The sequence below is a fragment of the Fringilla coelebs genome (genome assembly GCF_963513975.1).
Source record: "Fringilla coelebs genome assembly, chromosome: 3".
Classification (NCBI taxonomy): Eukaryota; Metazoa; Chordata; class Aves; order Passeriformes; family Fringillidae; genus Fringilla; species Fringilla coelebs.
Window position 1 is genome coordinate 62494695 of NC_140030.1, and position 21647 is coordinate 62516341.

Genomic DNA, 21647 nt, shown 5'->3' on the forward strand with positions numbered 1-21647 from the left:
TTCAGTTGAATAGGGTAATGTCTGCAAGAACAGGCCTGCAAGGGTTAGGAATTCATCATAAACGCATATAGGCAATGCATATGTACATCATAATTTCTCAGCATGGAAGTCATTAATTCTACATGTTTCTATTCTTGAGTAACTCCATCCATTATTGGGACACAGGTAAACTGGGAGAGGGTTGGGGTTTTGATACTTTGTATGATTTTACATGAGTAAAACTTGCCTCTTGTTTACACCTTTTGTTTATACACAGTTACCAGGGTGCCTTCTGTGGACTATTACACAAAATATATACTGCAGTGACTAACTCTTGAAAAAGAGAAATAATCAGGAGTTGCTAGGGATCTTCAGCTCTGGCGAAGTGACAACATTTTAAGCAGAGCAGACTGCATCCAACTTGAAAAATTTCCAAACTCATCATGTGTCAAGATTTGTAGGGATAGACACACAAGGTGAAACTTGCAAAGAGGAGGAGATAAAGGACAACAACAAGCATGAATTATTTCTGTTTCAATGTAGAGACTGAAGGTTTATTTTCCCTGAGTAATGGTTGTGAGTGCAAAAGTTGTACTGTATAAGTTAAATTTATTTTTTCAACTCTGTCAAGATTTTGAGTTGGTTGGCCAGGTCAGGTTATTCTCTTCCCTAGTAATGTTAATACACACACAAATTGTACATTAAAATATTTTATTACAATACAGACAATTGGGCTCAAAATTAATACAAATTAAGATAAAATATTTACAAGGTAATGTGTACAGTGTAGCTGTTTGAACAGCATAAACAAGAGTATGTCTAAAAAACCACATTCCTTTAGTATTAAGTAAGAGAGAGAGCAGACCCCCAGCTTGTTCAAGGGGAACATGCATCCATTGGCAAAGGCTTTCCAAAGAATGAGAGACTTTAAAACAAGATTTGTAAAGGGGGGAAATATTTACTTTATAGAAAAAAAAATCTGGGGGAAGAAGAAGAAAAAAGCATTACTTCATTCTGCTGCTCTGTGCTATTCTTATATCACTATCATTAGTTCTTCCCCAAACTTCCACACCCCAGGCAAAAAAACGGGTTTTTTAGTAACTTGCTGTAATACTGCCACCAGATGCCTTTTAGATGCAATAGAAAATAATCCAATGAATTACAGAAGAGTTTAACCACTTTTTAAATAGAAAAGTCTTCACTTACAATGTTTCTTTCAACAAGAATATTTTTAATGGGTGAAGTATAATTCAGTTAGAAGAAAATATAGGCTCATTCCCACTTTCCTCAGAGTGCTCTTTCTGCTGGTCTGCCACTCCTACACCATTATAAAATTAACCCAAGTCTCATCAGTAGTCATCAGGGATTTGTTATAAATATACCATCCATTTGTAAAAATGTGCAGGTCATTTCTCTAGTTGCTGAGGGGTACTAAAAGCTTCATAAACATTAGCAGCAAAATCTTTCACTTGTTCCATCATCAACAGGTCCTGGAAGAAATGTATAAAATAAACTTCCTTAACCAAAAACATTCCCCACTATTCTGCCTCTATGTAGTATGGAATTCCTAAGAAAAGCAGTATGGAATTCCTAAGAAAAGCACCTGGCACTCCCACAGGCACAACTCAAACTCCTTGCTTTAGAAAGGTTTAGGAGTAGACCTGCAAGTAGAACCAAGGCCAGAAGTTTGTGCTTCTGCACGTTCAGCTGAAGAAAGTTTTAGAAAAACTGTATTTTTGTAGGATACCAATTGACAAAAAGTTCATTATGGCAACTGTTTTCAATTTATTTTTTAAAGCCACTGAAATTAAACGAATTATTAAAAAGAAATACACAACATTAATTTCAAGATTTTACTTGGGACACTGTAAATAAGGCAGATTCTTACCTGAACAAAGTGACTGGGTGTTTCACTGCATACTGAATGGATCTGTCCATTTATTATTGGAATTATCTTGGCTAAAGGAAGACTGACACTGGAAAGACTAGGAAAGAACAAAAAATACTGACCTGCTCAGACACAGATGAAGCCACTAAACTGTGATTATATAATTCTAAGTAATTACCACTTAAAAAGTAAGAAGTGAAAGACTGCAAACTAAAATGTACAGATGAAGGGTTTTTGCTCCATATCAAGGTTTTCCTTTAATATAGAGAAATACCAATTCAATTCCAGTACACATTCCTATTTCGGTTTCACACTTGCTTCTCATGCAAGAGTATTATGGTTTACTCAGAGTCTTTGCATGTGTATGTAAGCAGACAGGTTACAGAAGTGCCTGTCTACAATTTCAGGCTATTTCACACTAAACCAGACTTAGGCCGATAGCCAAACTACAGACTTTGGGGTATTTTAAGTGATGTAAATAGTATATATTAAAATTAAAACATAACTCTCTGAAAGCCAAGTTACTACAATAAACATACATAAACCCAGTTATCATTCCAGGCTTTAATTTTAATATTTGAGAAAGATTATTTCAAGGATTTGAACTCAGCTTTCGGATTTGTAATGCTCTCACCACACTGCTTAAAACCCAAGTAAACTTCAGATTAAAAGCTATTTTTAAACATTCTTCTAGGAGGATGTAGAAAATCCTACATATTACTGCATTTTATCTGCAGACCAGTGAAACCTAAAGCTCCACGGCAGCTTTGGCTCCCTGTCACTGGAGGATCACCCCCTTGCTTAGGAGCCACAGGGACTGAAGGAGGCTGGGGTGCTTGGAGCTCATGGGCTGCAGGGGAGGGAGGGTTCTCCTTCTCACAGCCTGACTGGGCACATCTGTCAGGAGTCACCACCAGAAGGTGAACCCTCTCCAGCCCAAAAGGCAGCCTGCCTGTACCATGTTCAGGCAAGTAGCGGCTACAGGGCATCTGATCTCTACTTCTAGGTCTACAAGTAATGGTGGGAAAGGATGTCACCTAATTCTAGTGATTTCATGGGCGGGAGGAAACATGAATCCTCCTAGCTGCCTACTTGGCCAAAGTGAGGAGAACCCAGTGATCCCTGAAGAGCAAAAAACCAGAACAATATTTCTAGCACAAGAACTCCAGGAAGGCATGAAAATCAAGAGCCTTTTTGGAATTCACGATGAACCCAAAGCATTACTAACAGGAAAATCAGAACAAAAGAAAATATTTACCTATTTACAGAGCTGTTTTGAGAAAGGTCCTTTTCAGTAGGTCTAAAAAATTCTGCCATATTGTCCAGCAGTCGACTGAATCCTCTATTTAAACATGTGCTCAAAACTGTACTGAAGTCTGGACTGAAAAGAAAGAATAATAGAAAAAAAGGTTTTATTCCTGGCTTTAATTTTTTTCAAACTAAAAAGCTCTGCAAGTGTTCAGTGCTACAGATGTGCCTCCCCTCACAGGTGATGTGTGAGCCAGACAAATGCCACTAGCATTGCCTCCTCCTGAAACACCAGCTCCCTCGACAACCTGAACTCTACGCTAAGATTACTAGAACCCAGATAAACCTGAAGCATTCCTCAGTTCTATTTCTTACTAAGTAATAACATAGAAGAGACTTAACCCTGAAGTGCCCCACATCCCTAGCAGCTAAACTGTAAGAATAGTTTGACATTTGTCTCAATTCCCTCATATCCTCTGTTTATTATAGGAGCCTCACTTTAACCAGCTCTCTGGTAAAAGGACACATACAACCACCCTCAAAACAATGCATCAAAAATAAATTCCAATAAGCCAAAACTGGTGTTCACTTTATCAAAGCAAGTAAATCTAATAAAATTACTCTCAATTTACCCTGCTTTAGCAGAAGTACTCCTCTGTTTCTACATTACTACAGAGTGGGTAAGGAAGAGATAATAGGTCTGATTGCCAAGGACATCCTGGGTATCTCATTAAGGCAGCATTTTTTTTTTTTTAAGTTTCAGAGCTCACAAATTTTGAAAATCCCAGCCTACAACATTTAATGCAAAATGGTCACATTTCTCAAATGAAGTTGTCAGCTTTTTGTATGCAAGTAACTGTCTTACAGAAACAATAGTTTTGAGGAGGAGTTTAATGTGAATACAGCATATTTCTTTATACCTTTCTAGCATATCTCTAGTTTCATTCAGTAATTTAATTGTAGCAATGTCTCTTTCCGTGAGTCCACAGGCCTAGAAAAACCAAAGACAGACACTATTAGCAAGTGCCACCAGCAACCTTAAGAGCAGAAACAGGAAAGCTGAGTATCGTGGTCAAATGTTCAGTCAAATGTATAAGTCAAATATAAAAGAAAATATTGTTGTAAATGAGATTCTTTATAATTTGTGTTTTAAATGGTCACTGTAGGATTTTTAACAAAAAACAATAATAGCCGGAAATACCAGACTGTTTGAGGAAGTAATTTTTCCAATTCTGACCTTCAGTACTGAAATCATCCCTGTGCATCAGATAAAGTTAAAGCAATAAGTGCATGTAGCCCCATGCTGAAGCCCAGGTTTCCTCATTACACCACTGTAACACCAAGTGAAAAATGACTTTTTTCCAGCCTGTGGTGTGGATGGAGACAAACACCTTCACAAAATTCAAGAAATTAACGTTGCAACTGAGATTAGATACACTTTTCTCTTGACTCCTGTTCATTTTTCAGCCCAGAGGACTCCAGCACACCATTCTCTTGTGCACCAGCCAAGATGCTCCAACACTCCATGAATATTGCTGGTACACAAGCGTGGAGACACAATTTATCTTAGGGCTGAGTTAAGCTGTGCTGTGTCACAGCTTCTGTCACAGGCTAAAGGCAGTAACTGGGCTGCATTTCTGAGCACAAAGCTGACAATCTGAAGGTGCCACTTGTTTTCTATCAAATCTGAAGAAAATACAACTGTGCCTAGATTAAAGAGATAAGGACATTTGATTTATGATGGAAGAGGCTTCGCCATTTATTAAAGACACAGATGCCACGGTACACCAGAGGACTGTTATGCACCCTTCCTTCTCCAAAAAAAAACCCCACAAAAAGCAGAATGAAAAAAGATGAAAGGAACTGAATCAAGTACCTGGCTAGCCAAAGGGTTTTCTTCATCTGGCATCAGATAATGACATAAGGGAGAATAAGATGCAATCTGATCGGAATCTTTATGTTCCACTACTTCCCTGATATCTTTAAGCTTCTGTTCCAGTTCCAGAAGAGACAGGGTCTGCTTAAGGGAAATACTGGAAAGGAAAAAGACTACAGTTTTGATTGAAAAATGAGTAATGCTGCATTCTCTTTCTATCAATAACATGTTTACAAGTAACAAAATTCCAATCAGCTACGTGGGTTTGCACTGGCAGACACAGCCTGCTATAATAAAAACATTATTTTGAAAAAGTCAATATGCCTGCTTTTGTTTCCCCCTAATTCTTATAAAACTCTTTATTTTGGGAACAGCCATCACAATAAAACTTAAAAGCTAACCACAAAGAAATACAGGCTCTTACCTTCCAAAAACTTTATGCACAGCTTGTTTAACAATAGTTATTAACTCAGTCAGTCCTAAAAGGAAGAAAGTAAAAATTATTCTAATGATTTGTTCAAGTCCCAAAAAAAAGCAGAATTTTTTAAGTGTAGTTAGCTCTTAATAAGCAGCATACCATCTCCTAAAAGGTGCTGAATGCTTGATAAATATTGCTGCTGGACTTCAGGGGGTGCTAGTGGTGTCTGTGGGGGAAAAAAAAACAACAGTTCTGTAACATGCTAACAGTAGAGAACAATGCAACAATAATTTCAAAAATAATTTCCTTAATCTTTGTAATACTCTTCAGCAAACAGATTGCCCCACTCTCTTCAACTTTGTGCTGACTCTTCCTGCCCATGAACCTCTGTATGCATCATAAGTCTTCTGGCATTCTTTTCTTCAAACCTATACAGATTTCTCTTCCATCTTCAGTGGCACAGAAAAATCTTTCACTTTTCATTCACCTGAAGGACACTCTTTAAAAACCTGCCCTGCAGGTGAAACTAGACTCTCCACCACCCCAGAAATTAAATCTAATGGAGTAAGTTATTTATGCTGAAATCTATTAAAAGCTTATTGGACAGAAAAGAAGCTTTCAGAAACCAAGACAGGATTCCAGTCAGTCCCAATGGAATGCCTCAGAGTTGCCCTGTCAACCCACTTCTCTATGAGAAACTAACAGAGAGGAAATGTTCCTAGTTCAAACTCATTCTGCCCTTCTAAAACAGCTTTTTCAGGTTTTACAAAATGAAGCACTACCTCAGTCAACTCTGGCCTTCCTATTGAAAGCTCTTCTCCATCCTGCATTGACATGCTGTTCCTTGACTCTCAGCAGCAGCTATCACAGGGGGGCAGATGAGAACTAATCAGCTCGTATTCATTATTTTTAGATGAGCCACCCAGCAATTTGCAGGTTCCACTCTCTACAAGGGTACTTGCTTTCTGGGGGAGTGCTCTATTTTTACTGTGCAGTGATACACTATGTCAACAAAAACCAGCTCTTCTACCTTGCTTGACCGCACCAACAGACATTTAGGGAGATGGTCTTTTGGAGTAAAACCAAACAGTCAAAATTTCAAAGACAACATTTTTCTTCTTTAATCTCAGAAAAATTTAAGTGGAGAAATTAATGTATGTAGCAGGATGACCTAATATTATTATATACATTTGCTTATATATCTTGAATAATTCACATGGTATTACCATTTCACAAAAAATGAAAGCAAAGAAATAATTTCATGTTGGCATTTAGATAGAAAACAGCCTTCCTTAGGCAAGACAAATGCAGACAACAGGCATTGTCCAATACTGCTGGTATTCAGGTAAGAACAGAATCACCACATCATCCAAATTTAGATGCTATTAAAGGACATCAATATATTGCACTGCCAGTAATGGTCCCTGTACTCCACCCTTGTAAGGACCCTTGGTTTCATTCCAGTAGTCCTAAACTATGCCCTTCTCATCTCACCAAATAATCTCTTCCAAGGAAGTGCAAGTCCTACCTTGGAAACCAAGCAAGACACTTACTGTGCTGTTCTTGCCGAGCGCAGCGTTATCCAGGTAGATGTACCCGCCGATGATGTTCAACTGCACTCGCAAGAGAACCACCAGCATGCAGGTGCTGTACACAGCGACGATGCTGCGGGTGAAACCTTGGGAAGACAGAGCAGAGGGACTGCCAAGTCTGGGAAACAAGGGTGAGTCAAGGGGACAGAGTGCTCTCCAAGACTCAGAAGTGCTGATTACTTTTAAATATGCAGTCACATTTCTCTCACTGGTTGTCATAACATGTTTTCACAACACATACCCAAGATGGTCATGAGTCTAACGTGCTGGATCTACATCTAAAACTTTACACATTACACAAAGTTACACAAAACATTAACAAAGTTATTTCTGAGAAAATGAAAATCATACAAGTTGCTCCAGAAGCAAAATGTTTAGTGTCAAATCATCTTTCTTCATTAGGCCAGGAAATACACAATTTATATATTAGCCCTCATCATGCAATTCAGACACAACTGCAGCTTGTCAAAAGAGTTACCTAAGAGAGGAGCAGCTAAGATCTAAAGAAGGAAAATTAAAATGAGCATCAGCTACCAGCCTGTAGGCAATGATGGGTGTGTAGAAGAAGGATCATTATTAGATAGAGAAGGGAAGGAAGGAGTCAGATCAAAAGTAGGATCTGTAAAAGTGTTATGAAAAGGAGAAAAACCAAAAGGAAGCAAAGAAGTAATGGTAGGATTTCACTGCATAATTATCTGAGTTTATTTTTTTCTTCCCTTCCACAGCTTCCATCAGCCAATAAATAAGATGATCCAAAGGCTTCATGACCACTGCTATAGTGGTTCTCTCCAACAGGCTCAAAAAGACAGAACGGCTGGCCATGTAAAGGCTGACCTACATTTCTGATTGAATTTCCATTACATCCAGCATATGATTTTTGAAACTAGTTTCATTTTATTGCAATGACACAGAAAGGTCTCACAAAGTTTTATTGAGTAGAGTAGCAGGAAGGCCAACAGAATTCTTCACCTTGGTCTCTGAGCTTCTAACTTCCCATGGGGCTAAAAAAAGTTCCTTCATGAAGCCTTTGGGGGTGCAGGGATAGGGAGGAGGTTTGCCATGTGTGTTACACTATCCTCATATCTACTGAAACAACCCAATGTAAAGTTTGGTTTAAATGCTGTAACAGACATTATAAATCTACATAAATAATTATGCAGATGCAATCTTTCATTTCCACTTACTTATTATCTTTAAATCCTCCCAGATTTCTAACTTGTTTGCTGGCCTGTGGGAAAAATAAATGGAAATATTAAGACTTGTATTTTACTTGAAAATTAACAAGTATGTAAAATGACACAGTAATGCTCTAAGGCACTTATTTAGCTACCATAATTATTCAAATCATACCCAGGTCTATATCTCATTCAAGAAAGGCCTGGTTCAAGAAAGCAGTATATAAACAACACTCTATAAAGGCATAGAAAAGATATTCAAACATTAATGTATTAATGTAGCACTTAGTGATGTCAATTACATGCTTACATGATCAATTTTGAGTTACTACAGCATGCAGTCAGAAAAACCCACTGGTGGTACAAAGTGGTCTTTTCTGGGGCCTTGACTCTATATTTAGTGCTGACTCAGTTCAGCAGGACTTTCTGTGTGCAATAAATGCAGGATCAGAATTTAATTGCCCTGCTTTCTTGCAAGATTTACCACTGCCTGATGTGTTTAAAGTTCATATTTGATCATCAAAACCAAAGAGATCACAACCATCCATGGAAAAGAAGTCTTGCACCATCCACACCAATACATGTTGATCTTTTTTCTTTTGTTGAGGCCTGTTCACTTTTTTGACCTGACCAGTTCCTCGTAGTTTATATTCTGCAGTCGACAAAGCAAGACTATAGATTGCATAGATACACCTGAACTGCCTGAAGTACATTGATATTTATAACTACTATTCAGATGTAATTTTAGCAATACAGCAGCAGTAGCAGGAATAAGAGCAAGCTAACCATCCAAAATTTTCACCAGCCATTCTCACCTGTTAAGCACTGTCAGTAAAGAATGGCTACTGTACGTCTATTGTGGAAGACAGATATTGTAAAAGTCCCTTGGGGAAACATTTGGTAATTTCTTAGGATCAGAATTAACACTTAAATATTTAGAGCCAAGAGTTCAAATTAACCAATACTTTACAGTAACCCAGTTTATTTAAAAAAAAAAATCCAAATCCCAGCACTTCTCGCCAGAAATAATTTCTCTTTACAGGCACAACATGTGCCCTTTGGCATTTATTTGAACATACTATCACTAACATAAATAAAAATTTTTATGTTCATCACTATCAAATAATGCAAATAAAGTGATACAATAAACTATTTAAGTCTACAACTCTGAAAACTAAAGAGACAGATTAAATAAACAGTAGCTGAAAGACATAACCAATTCACATACTTTTTGCAAGCTACTTTATGCAAGTTCTTAAAGCTTTGCTAAAACAAAACAAAGGAAGGACTTTGTAAAAAAATTAGTGTAATATTTCTATACATAAAACATACAATGGGACTCAAAGCTACTTATCAGGGCTAAGTTCTTCATGCAGAATGAAGAGATACAGAGAAGCCAATACATCATCAGCCAACCACACTTGCACATATTGCATCAAAACATTTTCTAGAGCTTACAGAGCTTCTCCTTACAATGTAAGGCAGCAGCCAGATAACAGTTAAAGTCTGCAAGTATTAAGCCTAACAGTGGAAATTAATTTTTCATCTCCTGCAATTCATCTCCTGCAATTTACTAAGACTCAGCTGCTACTCAAAACTCAACTTTTACTTCATAATTTTTTATTTGGAAGGCCATTCTCACTATGGAAGCAAAGGGCAATGCAAACAGAAACCAGAGATTTGGAATAAAGCTCAGTGCTGAAGAGGTTGGAGATGCGCAACATCTGCAAGGCTGCAGAAACAGGGACTTCACCTTATCCAATCACTGGGCTTTAAAAAGAAGACGACAGATCAAGCAAGAACATCTGTGGTCTTGGGTGCTGTTCCCTCTTCAAAAATTTCTCTGGAGGTCTGAAGGTTTCAGCTTCCTTACACCCCCTGTGTACCACTGGCCACCTCAAACTTAAGGAAGTGAGTGGATTTTAAGTTAAAGGAGATCACCTAAGGCATAATATGATGTGTAACATATGATAACACAGATTCATAACATGCTAGGCCAAAACACAGATTATGTGAGAAAACGAATGCATCTTCAGGGACATGAAAGAAAGGTAAACCTCCATGTCTGCTCTTTTGTATAGTCAACAACAGCACTCAAGGGTCTGGAGCTGTTTGGTTGATCTTCTCAAATGGAAGTGGAAAGCAAAGAAATCTATACCTTCATGCATAACAGAGCTTCTTCAAAGAATCACTTTAAAGAGGAGTGAGCTTTGATGGCTGATTCCATTATCTGTGCCTTCACAACCCCTTCCCTATATTTCAGTTCAAAACTTTCAAGTATCCAGTTAAAACATCCTCAGTGTTAGTAAAATAAGAAGTGTTAAGACACAAATTCCACTTTAAAAGGCCATCCGTGCTTACAGAATGTTGCATGTAGCAAGCATTAAAAAAATTTCTCCTTTCATAAATGCATACCACTAACAACAGAAAAGCCTATCTCTATTTTCACTAGGATTGTTGGAACACAGAGGTGCATCAATGTACCCCTACACTGTTTCAACTGGTCAAACGATTTAGAGACAGCAGGAGTATCTTGATAAAAGAACACTTGCTACAGAGAACAAACTAAGGTACTATTTGTCTTCACCAGTGAACAAAGGATTACAAACTGTTGCAGACTATTTGCTGCACAGTTCAGATTATATATCTGGTGACCAACAAGCTCTTTTGTTCACTCAGTTCAATTTTTTCATTGAATAAGACTTCTATTATGATAAATACATTTATTCCATTAAAATTAACTTTTCCCAATTTCTTGTTGTTTGGGGTAAATAATATTCAATAACAGTTGCAAATACCCAGAGTTTATTATAAAAACATCATTCAGGCTGCAATTCCCCCTTTAAATCAGGCTGCTCTGTTGTGAAAGTTTTTGGACTGAAAGAAGCAGTGACTGAATAGGTAACCTATTAAATGCTGGACAGCTGAAGTTATAACTGTATAAATAAACTAGCTGGAGGTAAACTAGAAAGACAGTCTAGAGTGAGTCAGAAATCCTGTGGTTAATTGCCTACATAACACTTTTACTCTGTGCCATATGCCAAACAATTTAGGCTTAAGATATGCTATTATGTACTTTATGTATTTAAAAACAGGCTATTTGTCCCTGCACTTGTAAGGAATTCCAAAGTGCTTTCTGTCAGGGAAGCATTTCTGTTAATGTACGACATGTCCCTATTTGTTCAACTTCAAAGATAAATTTCAGAAAATTACTTCTCATCACTTACATGCATTTGCAGTCTCATCTTGGATACTTTTCATACTACTCATGTCTGAACTCGGTAAGATTACATAAACATTTTTACAAACACAACATAAACAACTCAGTCATACTCAGTCATAATATTCTGTTCTGTTTAAGAGAGAACTAGATCCTCCAAGTACTTTTATCTACCTATCTTATAAACATTTCAACAAAAAACATGGCTCTCATTGCAGCACCTTATAGGAGGTATTATTTCCTGTAATTTTTGGAAAATGCCATACCTATCAAAATACATGTAACATGACAAAATACCGTAAGACTAATGATTCAGTGGGACACTAAAACAAAATTCCGCATGCTCTCTACATTATATAATTTGAAAAAAACTTGTCATCAAAACAAGTAGAGTTCAACACATTTAAGACAGTCTTACCTATTTTTAAGAAGAGATGTGAGACTCTCAGAGTTTAACTGATGCATTAAGGCATCCCTCAGTGTTGGAAGCATTGACAGTACTGTTATTAAAAGGAAAAAAACAAACAACAAAACCTGTTACCATCAACAAAAAAAACCCCAAACCATTATAAACCCATCCTCAGCTCACACTCAATAGCTGCTATAGGATGTACATTCCATTGCTCAACAGGCAAAGCTGGGAGGACAAGCAAAATAGGAAACCCAGAGAGTACTCAGAAGGGCAATAACCTGTGTGCCTTTCAGGAGCTGGGGCACAATGCTGCCCTTACATGACCATGTGGTTTTACTGGCTCCAGCTGCAGATGTGTATCCACATCCTGCATATACATGCCTCTAACTCCCCAAAAGAAAATCTGGCAAAAGCCTATACTGCTGCATTTCTTCCAGTGAGAAGAAAAAGATCTGAGGTTTGTTTTTTCTAGCAAGAGAACTGGAGATAGGTATGTTATAAATGAGAGAAAGCTAGCGGAAAAAAATCCTTTACTTTCAGAACAATGTCTGATCTGCTATTACTTGACAGGAGATGGAAAATATGATAAATACTAAGAACAAAGTATGAAAAACCTTGTCAAGAATGCATGCTGCAAAACATAAGATACTTTGCACAAAGAAGGGCAAAGAATAACCTAATCCTTGCAGTAAGATCACTCCCAGCAGTACAAAATGGAAAAGATGAAAATAAAATACCAAATGGTCAGGGTAAACAGCCTGACTTACAGCCATCCAAGAAGCCATTACAAATTTAAACAGAAAAAGAAAATACTGCCTAATTTGTTTAATAAAAATAGTTTTGAATGGCCTGTATTTACAATGACGAGGAATTTGTTAAAATTCTTCTCTGTCATCGCCTTTCCAAAAATCCTAAGACTGGTGCAGTAAGAAAAAGTACTTTTGCTTTTTGCTCTCCAGCTAGTCAGGTACCTTCACATTGTATATGGCTGATGTGCTTCTTATTAAAAATTGCCCACCAAGTTCTCCATGCAGCTTACTAACAATGTGATATAATGAATAAAATAATCCCACTGTAAATTCAGTATTGTTTTAATCTAAATGCTCTTTCACACCTCAATACTACATGTAGTTTAAGGCAAAAGGGTCCTGGACCCTTTTGACAAAAAATTGTAACCTGCATGTATACTTGTAGATTTATTGATGGTAAGGGTTCAGATGCCCCCTAAAATCCCTTTAATCCTCTACTCTTCAGACTCTCTTTATTTGCAAAACAACTCTATTTATGCATCAGTATTTAATTAAGATTGTGAATTTACCTACATTTCTTATTCCTTTTCCATCCTGACAATACGTAGCAGAAATCCCCAAATACCTCCCCCTCATCTAAAACAGCAGCTATTTCCTTTTCTTACCTGTCATATTGCACGTCCTCTGATTACTCTCAAAATGGTACTGCCTTCGTGCCTGGGCAATGTACTCAGCTGCCTCTCGTTCCTGGATTTCTCTGATTTTCTTCTGCCCATATTTTCCCAGTAAATAGACTCCTACAGAGAAAAAGCCATATTAAAAGATGCTTTTAAAAAGTGATAAAGGTCCTTTAACCCCTTTATTTGATTTTAAAGCATAAGGGTGCATAGTGGGGTTTTTTTTTTGATATGGGGGTCTTGAGTGTTTTAATAATTATTGGCAAAGCAATACTCAGAAAGAATGTTTTCAAAATTAATTAAAATGTCAAGGATTATGACTTGAATCAGGAGAAGAAACTTTCCTGAGAAGAGGTATCTTGCCATTCATAGAAGACATTTTTGGTACTACTGCAATGTGAACAACTAGTACTGAAGAGACTGAAACAAAAAAGAGAAGCAATGTAGGGTAGGAAAAAAAAGAAGAGAGAAAACAAACAAATGCATAGGTCTAGAGATGGATGAAAATTAAATTTTTTAAAAAGATATATTTCTAAAATTAATAGAAGTTAGAAATAAAATTCAAGTACTAAAGATCACATATGAGAAAAATGCTATAGATAACACTTCTTTCATTTGGTCCTGAAACTTCTGTAGGAAGAACCTTAGTTTCAATGGGGCTTGACTGTGCCTGTTCTATTTTTACCACACCTGGTTCCTATTTTTCAGCCACACTCTTCTCTTGAGGGTCTGACCATCCCTCATCACTCTCACTATGAATCTTCATTTCCATTAAGACACATCAAAAATCTTTGTTCTGTATTTTCATCTCTTCCAACATCCATCCCTCTGAAGTTTTCCCCAACTGCTTATCCCACACCACCAGGGGTTCAGATATCTACCCAGGCTGCCCACTGCCCTCTTCCCATCTTTCCTCATCTCCTCCCCCTTTCCTAAGCCATTCCTCCAGATGCCACTACACCTTCTAGGCTTATCCTCAGCACCTTTGCCCACTGTAAGCTGCTTTCCATTAATTGCTCCCCCTCCACCCAGGCCTTCTTACAGCACCTACCACGTGTCAGGCTCATCTGCTGCCTCCTGTATTCACTGGCAGCAGCAGTTTCCTACTCAGGTGTGTAACCAGTGTTCTCTCAAGAAAGATTTGGAGGGGACACAGAGATAAGGGAGGAACAAACCCATGCAAAAAAAGACTATAGTACAAGTTAATAATCTGCTATCTGTGTGGACTAATACTTCAATTAATGAAGCTCCTCAACAGAGAGCCAGCTCCAAATCTGCCAGGTCAGTAAGAGCACACAGAAGAAATGCAAGCAACAAATCAAGTATTTTTAATTTTTTTCCCCAAAATACTTTCTGAAGTTGTAAACACAAAGTTTTCTTCAAAGTGCAATTTAGAAGCCAATATTGGAACAAATGAGGCATCTAACAGTTGCTGAAAGCTAAAAATTTCAAAACTCATTTTATAAACGAAACCTACAAAAACTAAAAAAAAAAATCCAAACCAAAAAACCCTACTCCTCCCCCAAAAAAACCCAACCAAAACCAAACCAAACACACAAACCCCATAAACAAACCCAAACTTCCCAAGGTTTTGAATTCAGCTACATTTTTTACATTATTAAAACCTTCCAAAATATTCCCCAAAACTATAATCAGTGTTTGAAAAGCCTTGTCAACTTTGTGCTCCAATGTCCATAGCTGTAAAAAAATCCAGCTATTTATACTGGCAATATGTTTGCCCACAGGCAACTACAAGCCAGACCAGTCTGGAACAACCACAGTCACTTCCATTTCCCAAAAGCCCCATAAAATAGAAATGGGTAAGTCTGTCCCTCACTTCTACTTTTGGGCAGACTGCCCATTTGCCATATGAAATATTCACTTCACTATATGCAAACTTTAATATTATCGGTCCATACACAAAAATTGCAATTTTTCATTAATTGTTAATCAAAAATAAGACTTCACAATCAAGATTATTTTCATCTAAAATGTTACCGGTTCCTGCCAAGGATATCTATTTAGAATACAACTACCAGGTTACTCATTTTTTTTCAGCTAACATACTGAAATAGAAACAATTTTTTTAGCATTACTGATCAATTCTTGAACACAAGATTCTCCCAATCATTTTACCCCACTACATTTTTCACATTACATTAACATATAGTCATTTGTCCAAATTACTACTTTTGTTTACTTTCCCTGCACCCCAAAATAAATCCTTTTAACTCCAGGTTTTGTAGCAGAAAAGTCATAAGTAGAGCATATTTATCTCAAACCAAAGTGTTGCTTCCAGAGGATATAGGTGCTATAGACCCCAGGGTGCTTCCCAGCTGGCAACTAAAGCACCGCAGAGCCACTCACACACCCACAAACACAAGATTTCCTGAATGTGGACAGACATGAACGTCATAGCAGACATGCAATCAGTTCAAGAAGAATCATGTGTGTGCCCTGGAGGGATGCACAGAAGCAGCAGCTTTGAGATTGAGACAGCTAATTGCTTAACACCGGCTTCTTAGGGCTGTGCGCCTACTCTGTACTCAGAGCTGCTGTGGCCTGGGAGGGTACAAAGTTGCAGCAGCTGTCACCCAGGTTTAACAAGGAATCTCCAAACAAAAACACTTGTCCAAAACAATGCAACACATCGTTTACACAATACAACACAACAGTACAATACAACATCGTTTCTCCCTCCCTTCCCTGTACTAAGTATTAACTTTGACCCACTGTCAACAGATGTTGCTTGATCCAGGATTATCCTCTTCTCTGGAAAGTGATGCATTAGAAGTTAACCAAAGGAAAAGCTGCTGCGCACCACCTTAAGCAAACCGAGCAAACAGCAGTAAGCTTGAGGTGTGGTTGCCAGCGGCAGACTCTCTCTGCTACCAGCGGCAGGGCTTGTAAGCACCTTTAAGTGGCCTGGAGGACACAGCAGTCACTTGCGAAACCCAAGTCTCAGCTGCGCCAATGAACTTCTGCCCACTGCACTCACTCCTGAGAACACCAGGGGAGCCTTTGCAAGTCTCTGGCTTATGAGGCATTTCAAGGAGCTGCCAGCTAGGGGGTCGGCTTGCAGGGGTGTTTGCATTTTTCTTCAGGACAACCATGTGTATCTATATTAATATGTTGTGTTAATTCAGAGGACTTGACAATAATACAGACGCTAAGTCCAGACTAATTCTGGAGTTAGAAGTCCAGAATGAATAGATCACATAACATCATCATGTGGAGTTGGAAGCAGGACCAGAGAAAGCTACATCCAAAATCTGCCATGATGTCAAGTTAGCTAACAAACCTGTAAAGAATTAAGCCGACATTTTTAAAGTCTCCTGTTATAAACACGCAAAGCCAATATAAGCGTTTTATAATAACTAATATAACTTAGTTTTCCTGCTCAGTATAGGATAGGAGGTCTGCAAAAAGTTGCAGCAGCAAGATTTATTCATGTCTAATGAGCTAAACTGTTGTATAGATGGAACTTTGTGCTGAATCGTCCCATATGTTTCACACAAAACCAGGAATTAAGAAAATTCAGAAATAGTGAGGCTGTGCAGGAGATAATTCCTATGGAAACTTTTTTCTATCTTCATCAAAATATAAACTACAGAAAATACTATAGTCCCAACACATCTGATTTGGAGGGTTCAGAAACAGATGAGTGATAAAAAAAAAACCATTACCTGAAGTCAGATCCTTCAAGAACAGGAACCTCACTAAGGATCTCAAACTACAATTGATACTGTTTTACAAGTGATCTAGAGAGTGAAACATATTTACATATGTACTGGCTGTCTGTGCTGGATTTGGCTGGGATAGAGTTTCTTCACAACAGCTGGGAACAGTGTTGGTAGTAGAGAGTTGTTTTGGAGTTGCTGAACAGGGCTTACACAAAGCCAAGGCCTTGGCTGCCAATCACACCACCCCACCAGCAAGGAGCCTGGGGATCAGGAGCTGGGAGGAGACACAGCCAGGACAGCTGATCCCAGAAGGTCAGAGGGACACGCCACATTATAGGATGTCATCTGTGCAGTAAAATTAGGGGGGAATACAGGGGGAGGGGGGAGCGTGTCCAGGGACAGCTGAGCATTGGTCAGGCCTGATTCTCTATCTCATTCCACTGGAGAAGGGGTGTGTGTTTGTGTGTGTGTGAGCGGCTCTGTGGTGCTTTACTTGCCAGATGGGAAGCACCCTGAGGTCTATAGCACCTATATCATCAGGAAGCAACACCTCGATTTGAGATAAATATGCCGTGATATGTCTCCATATCCCTCTTTGGCTGTAGTACTGTAGAGTCTCTTCCCACCTAAATGTAAGCAATACACGAAGTTCACCAAGTCTGCAGGCTCTTACAGGTTCACCTAGTGGCCTCCAAGAGGTAGGATATTTCTCACATCACATAAGTTATGGCTTCCCTCTCCCTCGGCCCTTTCCCTTCTTCACAGGTGGAATGGAGGGCTGAGCAGAAGAAGGGGATATAAGGTAATAAGGGATGGGATAAAAATGGGATGTAAGGTAATTAGGAGGCATCAAGTTTTCAGGAAACCTCTTTTACAACCCTAAGTAATCTTTGCCCTCACTGTCATACTTACATCGGGGGAAAAAAAGGGAAAATCTCAGTTTTAAGAATTTTATTCTGCAGAAATTGTGCTGACACACAGAAGCCTGCATCCTTCCAGGACACAAACAGCTTTGTAAGTTGTGGTTTGTCCTTATGTTCAAGCAAGCTATGCATCAAGGGACATACAATTGTCCTGTTATGGTTGGAAACAATCTTTAAAACATGCAGGCAGTCACTAAAGTCTTATTCTCTTGGTAACACTGAGTCTCACCAGAACATATTTAATGCCCCTGTGCTTACTCATAAACCAAGCCAACTTTCTCTGCTAAGCAAAGAGATTTCTGAACTGAAATGCTTTTTCTGCAGGCCAAAGGTTGCAACAGATTAAATTCAGCAATAATTAATGCACCACTGAAATCAGAACCATACATTCCAGACACACCCTGAGCTTGTTCTTCCACTGTGGCAACAGAATTTCAATGGTGAATCATTTTGTAATATCTACTGAAATCTACCTTGAATGCTGAGCACTGAGATAAAATCTACTTTAATCAAACTATCCAATAAACACCTAAACCTAATGTGTCCTTGCAGCTCCCTCATGCTCTCTCTCTACTTTCCATATTTCTAGTGGGTTAGATCCCAGACCACTAGGTTTTGCTTGCTAGAAGAGATTTAAGTCTTTTCAGTATGCAACGTATTTTATATTGTTAAAGAAAGAACTTCTAAAGAAAGTGTTTTTACAGGATCTTTGCTAAGGTGAGGCCTTCTCAACCACACTTTGTGGTTAAGGGGGAGTTACATATTTTTCAGTTGCTTTTTCCCTCAATTTGAGCTCTTATTTAATGAGATTTGTATCTTCATAAGCAGTAAAATCTGTTGTAGTGTTGGGATTGAAAGAAATTGCATGAAGAATGACAGCCACTGATAACACACATGGAATACACTTCAGTAAAGAGAGGAAAAGTTACCAACCAACTCAGATTTTGGTGCAGTAATTCAGTAACACAACACTGATACAATACTGTATCAGTAATAATGCAGAAGCTCTTCTGTACTGTCTAATTAATCATTAAATATTCACATTAATCTCTGACCATTAAATATTCACATTAATCTCTGACCATGTACCAATTAAGGACTTAAAATCACTAAATTTTGTGACATCCCATTTTCCTTGTTATACCCTCCTTCCCAGAATATGCACCTGTAGCTCTTAAAAAAACACCACAGAAACGTAGATTCCAGGCTCTGCTATTACGTCAGCAGATTTGGATTTCCTTAAATCATTCAGCCACTTCCAAATATTCTGTCCTCATTTAAAAGCAGTGTGTAAGGCTACATTCCATCTTTCAAGATTCGGCAGTATTTTTTGGAGAGTCCACCACAGACCTCAGAGTTCTGATTCACTAGTGGTGGTGTTACTGTAGCTCATGGGGATTTTTAAGATCTGATCCATACCTATGTAGAGGACCAAAGCACTCAAGATTCAGCTGCTGAACAACTATAAAGCAGCACTGCAGTAATTCACTCCATCTCCCTGCCTCCCTTAAAACACCACAGTGCAAAGCTGCTGCTGGTGGCAGCTAATGATGTTCACCTGCTTGTGGAAGCCCAGATTTACTTCAGTCTCAAATGCATAAAAAGCAATTCTCTACAATCCTCAAATACTACATGGGCTGAAGAAATAGATAATTGATCCATGCTGCAGAAAATGATAGCATAGTTTAATATTTTCAGTCAGAAGTTGAAATGCTTATTAGAGGAAGAGCATCTTGGGTTGCTTTTTTGGGGTTTTTTGTTGTTTGTTTGGGGTTTAGGTTTTTTGTTTGGTTTTGGGGTTTTTGTTTGTTTGGTAATACTTTAAATGACATTAATTTAGGCTATAATTATTATTTTAAGCACACTTCAATGAGTAGCATTTTAGTGAAAGGGACACGGAGCTGTATATAAAGAACACCAATCATAAGGAAAAAACTGCAAACTCAGTTATGCTAGGTTGGCTTGCAGCCTGGCAGAAGGCTGGTCAGGCATGAGGAATTTAAGATTTCAGGCTGTGAGAGCCACAAGTTCCCAGATCCCTGCTCTCCCATTTGGGGACTGATCCGTGTTTACTTGGTGAAACTGGGAGAAGTGATTTTTTACTATTCCACCACTCTCACACAGACAGTTGAAGAGGAGAGAGAACATCTTCCAGTGTACAGCCTGGCGTGTGAAAGCAAATCGATTTACTTAACGTGGTGGGCTGCAAGTGTGGTAGTAAACATGACACGCATGTGTCACAGAGCCACAAAACCTGCAGGTGAAGGGGTGAACTGGAGGAGCAGTCTGACCAGTACAGCATCCCCCAGCCTGTCATTATGGATTAATTGGCACTCTTTGGAAAACCCCAGAAGGAATTAATGTTGAAAGAATGCAGACGACACAAGAACCACGGCAAGCCAGAAGTAAATACAATTCACCTTCATAGGGAACTTCACCTGAATATATGACAAAATATACTAGGAAAGCCCTGTAGCCCTCAGAACATTCAACTGTTCAGGCAAGTTCCAGTTCTTGGAGAGGGAAAGTGTCATTTACACTGGATATAAGAACATTTGAAGACTGACTGCACAAAGACATGGCTGTGCCTTTTGAGGAGCATCTGATCTCCAGCTGCACAGCTATGCACTTCATTGTTAAACAGAGAGACAGAACCAATGTGCTCTTTTAAATGTACTTCCAACTAAAAACAAACCAAAAATAACTTCAAGGGAAGGTGGAGCTTACTAGACCATAACCATCCTACAGGTTCAACTAGAGCCTTAAGGGAGAAATTGCTTGAATAATTAATGCAAATCTTCTCTGTGAAAGTTTTGTGTCTGCAACGCAGATCTATATTTGTCCAGAGAAGGGCAACAAAGCTGTGAAGGGTCTGGGGCACATGTCCTGTAAAAAGTGGCTGGTTGGGGGTGTTTAGCCTGGAGAAAAGTAGGCTCAGGGGGAGCCTTATCACTCTCTACAAACACCTGAAAGGAAATTGTAGCCAGGTGGGGTCGGTCTCTTCCCCCAGGTAACAGAACAAGAGCACACAGTGTGCCAGGGGAGGTTCAGGTATGCCATTAGGGATTAGACATTGGAATGGGCTGTCCAGGGAGGTGATGGAGTCGCCGTCCCTGGAGGTGTTTAAGGAAAGACTGGATGTTGGCACTGAGTGCCATGGTCTGACAAGGTGGCGTTCAGTCAAAGGTTGGACTCCTTGATATTTGTTCCAACCTAATTGATCCTGTGATATTTGACAATTCACCTCAACGCACGAGTCACATATGAAAAGCGGAGGTTTTCAGCCTCCATCGCAAAAACAACACCAGTGTCACCCACGCTTTGCTCGCTTCAATGTTGTTTCAAAGTAACGCCATCACCCGCCGTAAGAGCATCTGGGCAACCCGAGCTCCTGTCTTTTAGGGCTTAAGGGACGGCGGGTAGGTTCCCTCCCAGCCTCGGGGGAAAGTCCTGCTGGCACCCGGGCTCTCTCGGCGGCGGACAGGGAGCACTTCGGTGTCCCCAGGCGGGCACAGAGCCTCTCCAGCCGCCGCGGGGCCCGCCCGGCCGCGGGGGTTCGTGGGGCCCAGCGCCAGCTCCGAGGGGGCCGCTCCGGCGGGAGCTCCGCGGGGAGGCCCCACGGCCGGCACCGCGCTTCCCCCGTATCATCGCCCCCGCCCCTCGACCGGGCACTCACCGCCAAGGAAGGTGCCGAGGACGAGGCATTTCTTCTTGTGCCGCTTAAGGAAACTCCAGAGCGACCGGAGCATCCTGCGAGCCTGGCCCGCCCCGGCCCGGCCGCCCCTCGGGTCCCCGCGGCGGCGGAAG

The 21647-nt window shown here is 39.4% G+C and overlaps 1 protein-coding gene across 1 annotated transcript; it reads right to left on the reverse strand.

Annotated features, from left to right (window-relative positions):
- Positions 1-213: 213 nt before the first annotated feature.
- PEX3 (peroxisomal biogenesis factor 3) lies at positions 214-21647 on the reverse strand. The gene is made up of 12 exons (XM_084201591.1): positions 21517-21647; positions 13223-13354; positions 11815-11896; positions 8186-8229; positions 6963-7087; positions 5569-5635; positions 5416-5470; positions 4992-5148; positions 4036-4106; positions 3126-3248; positions 1868-1964; positions 214-1469 (listed from the first exon to the last, which is right to left on the reverse strand). Exons 1-12 carry the CDS (start codon positions 21587-21589, stop codon positions 1386-1388), a joined length of 1110 nt encoding a protein of 369 aa, XP_084057717.1. The 5' UTR covers positions 21590-21647; the 3' UTR covers positions 214-1385.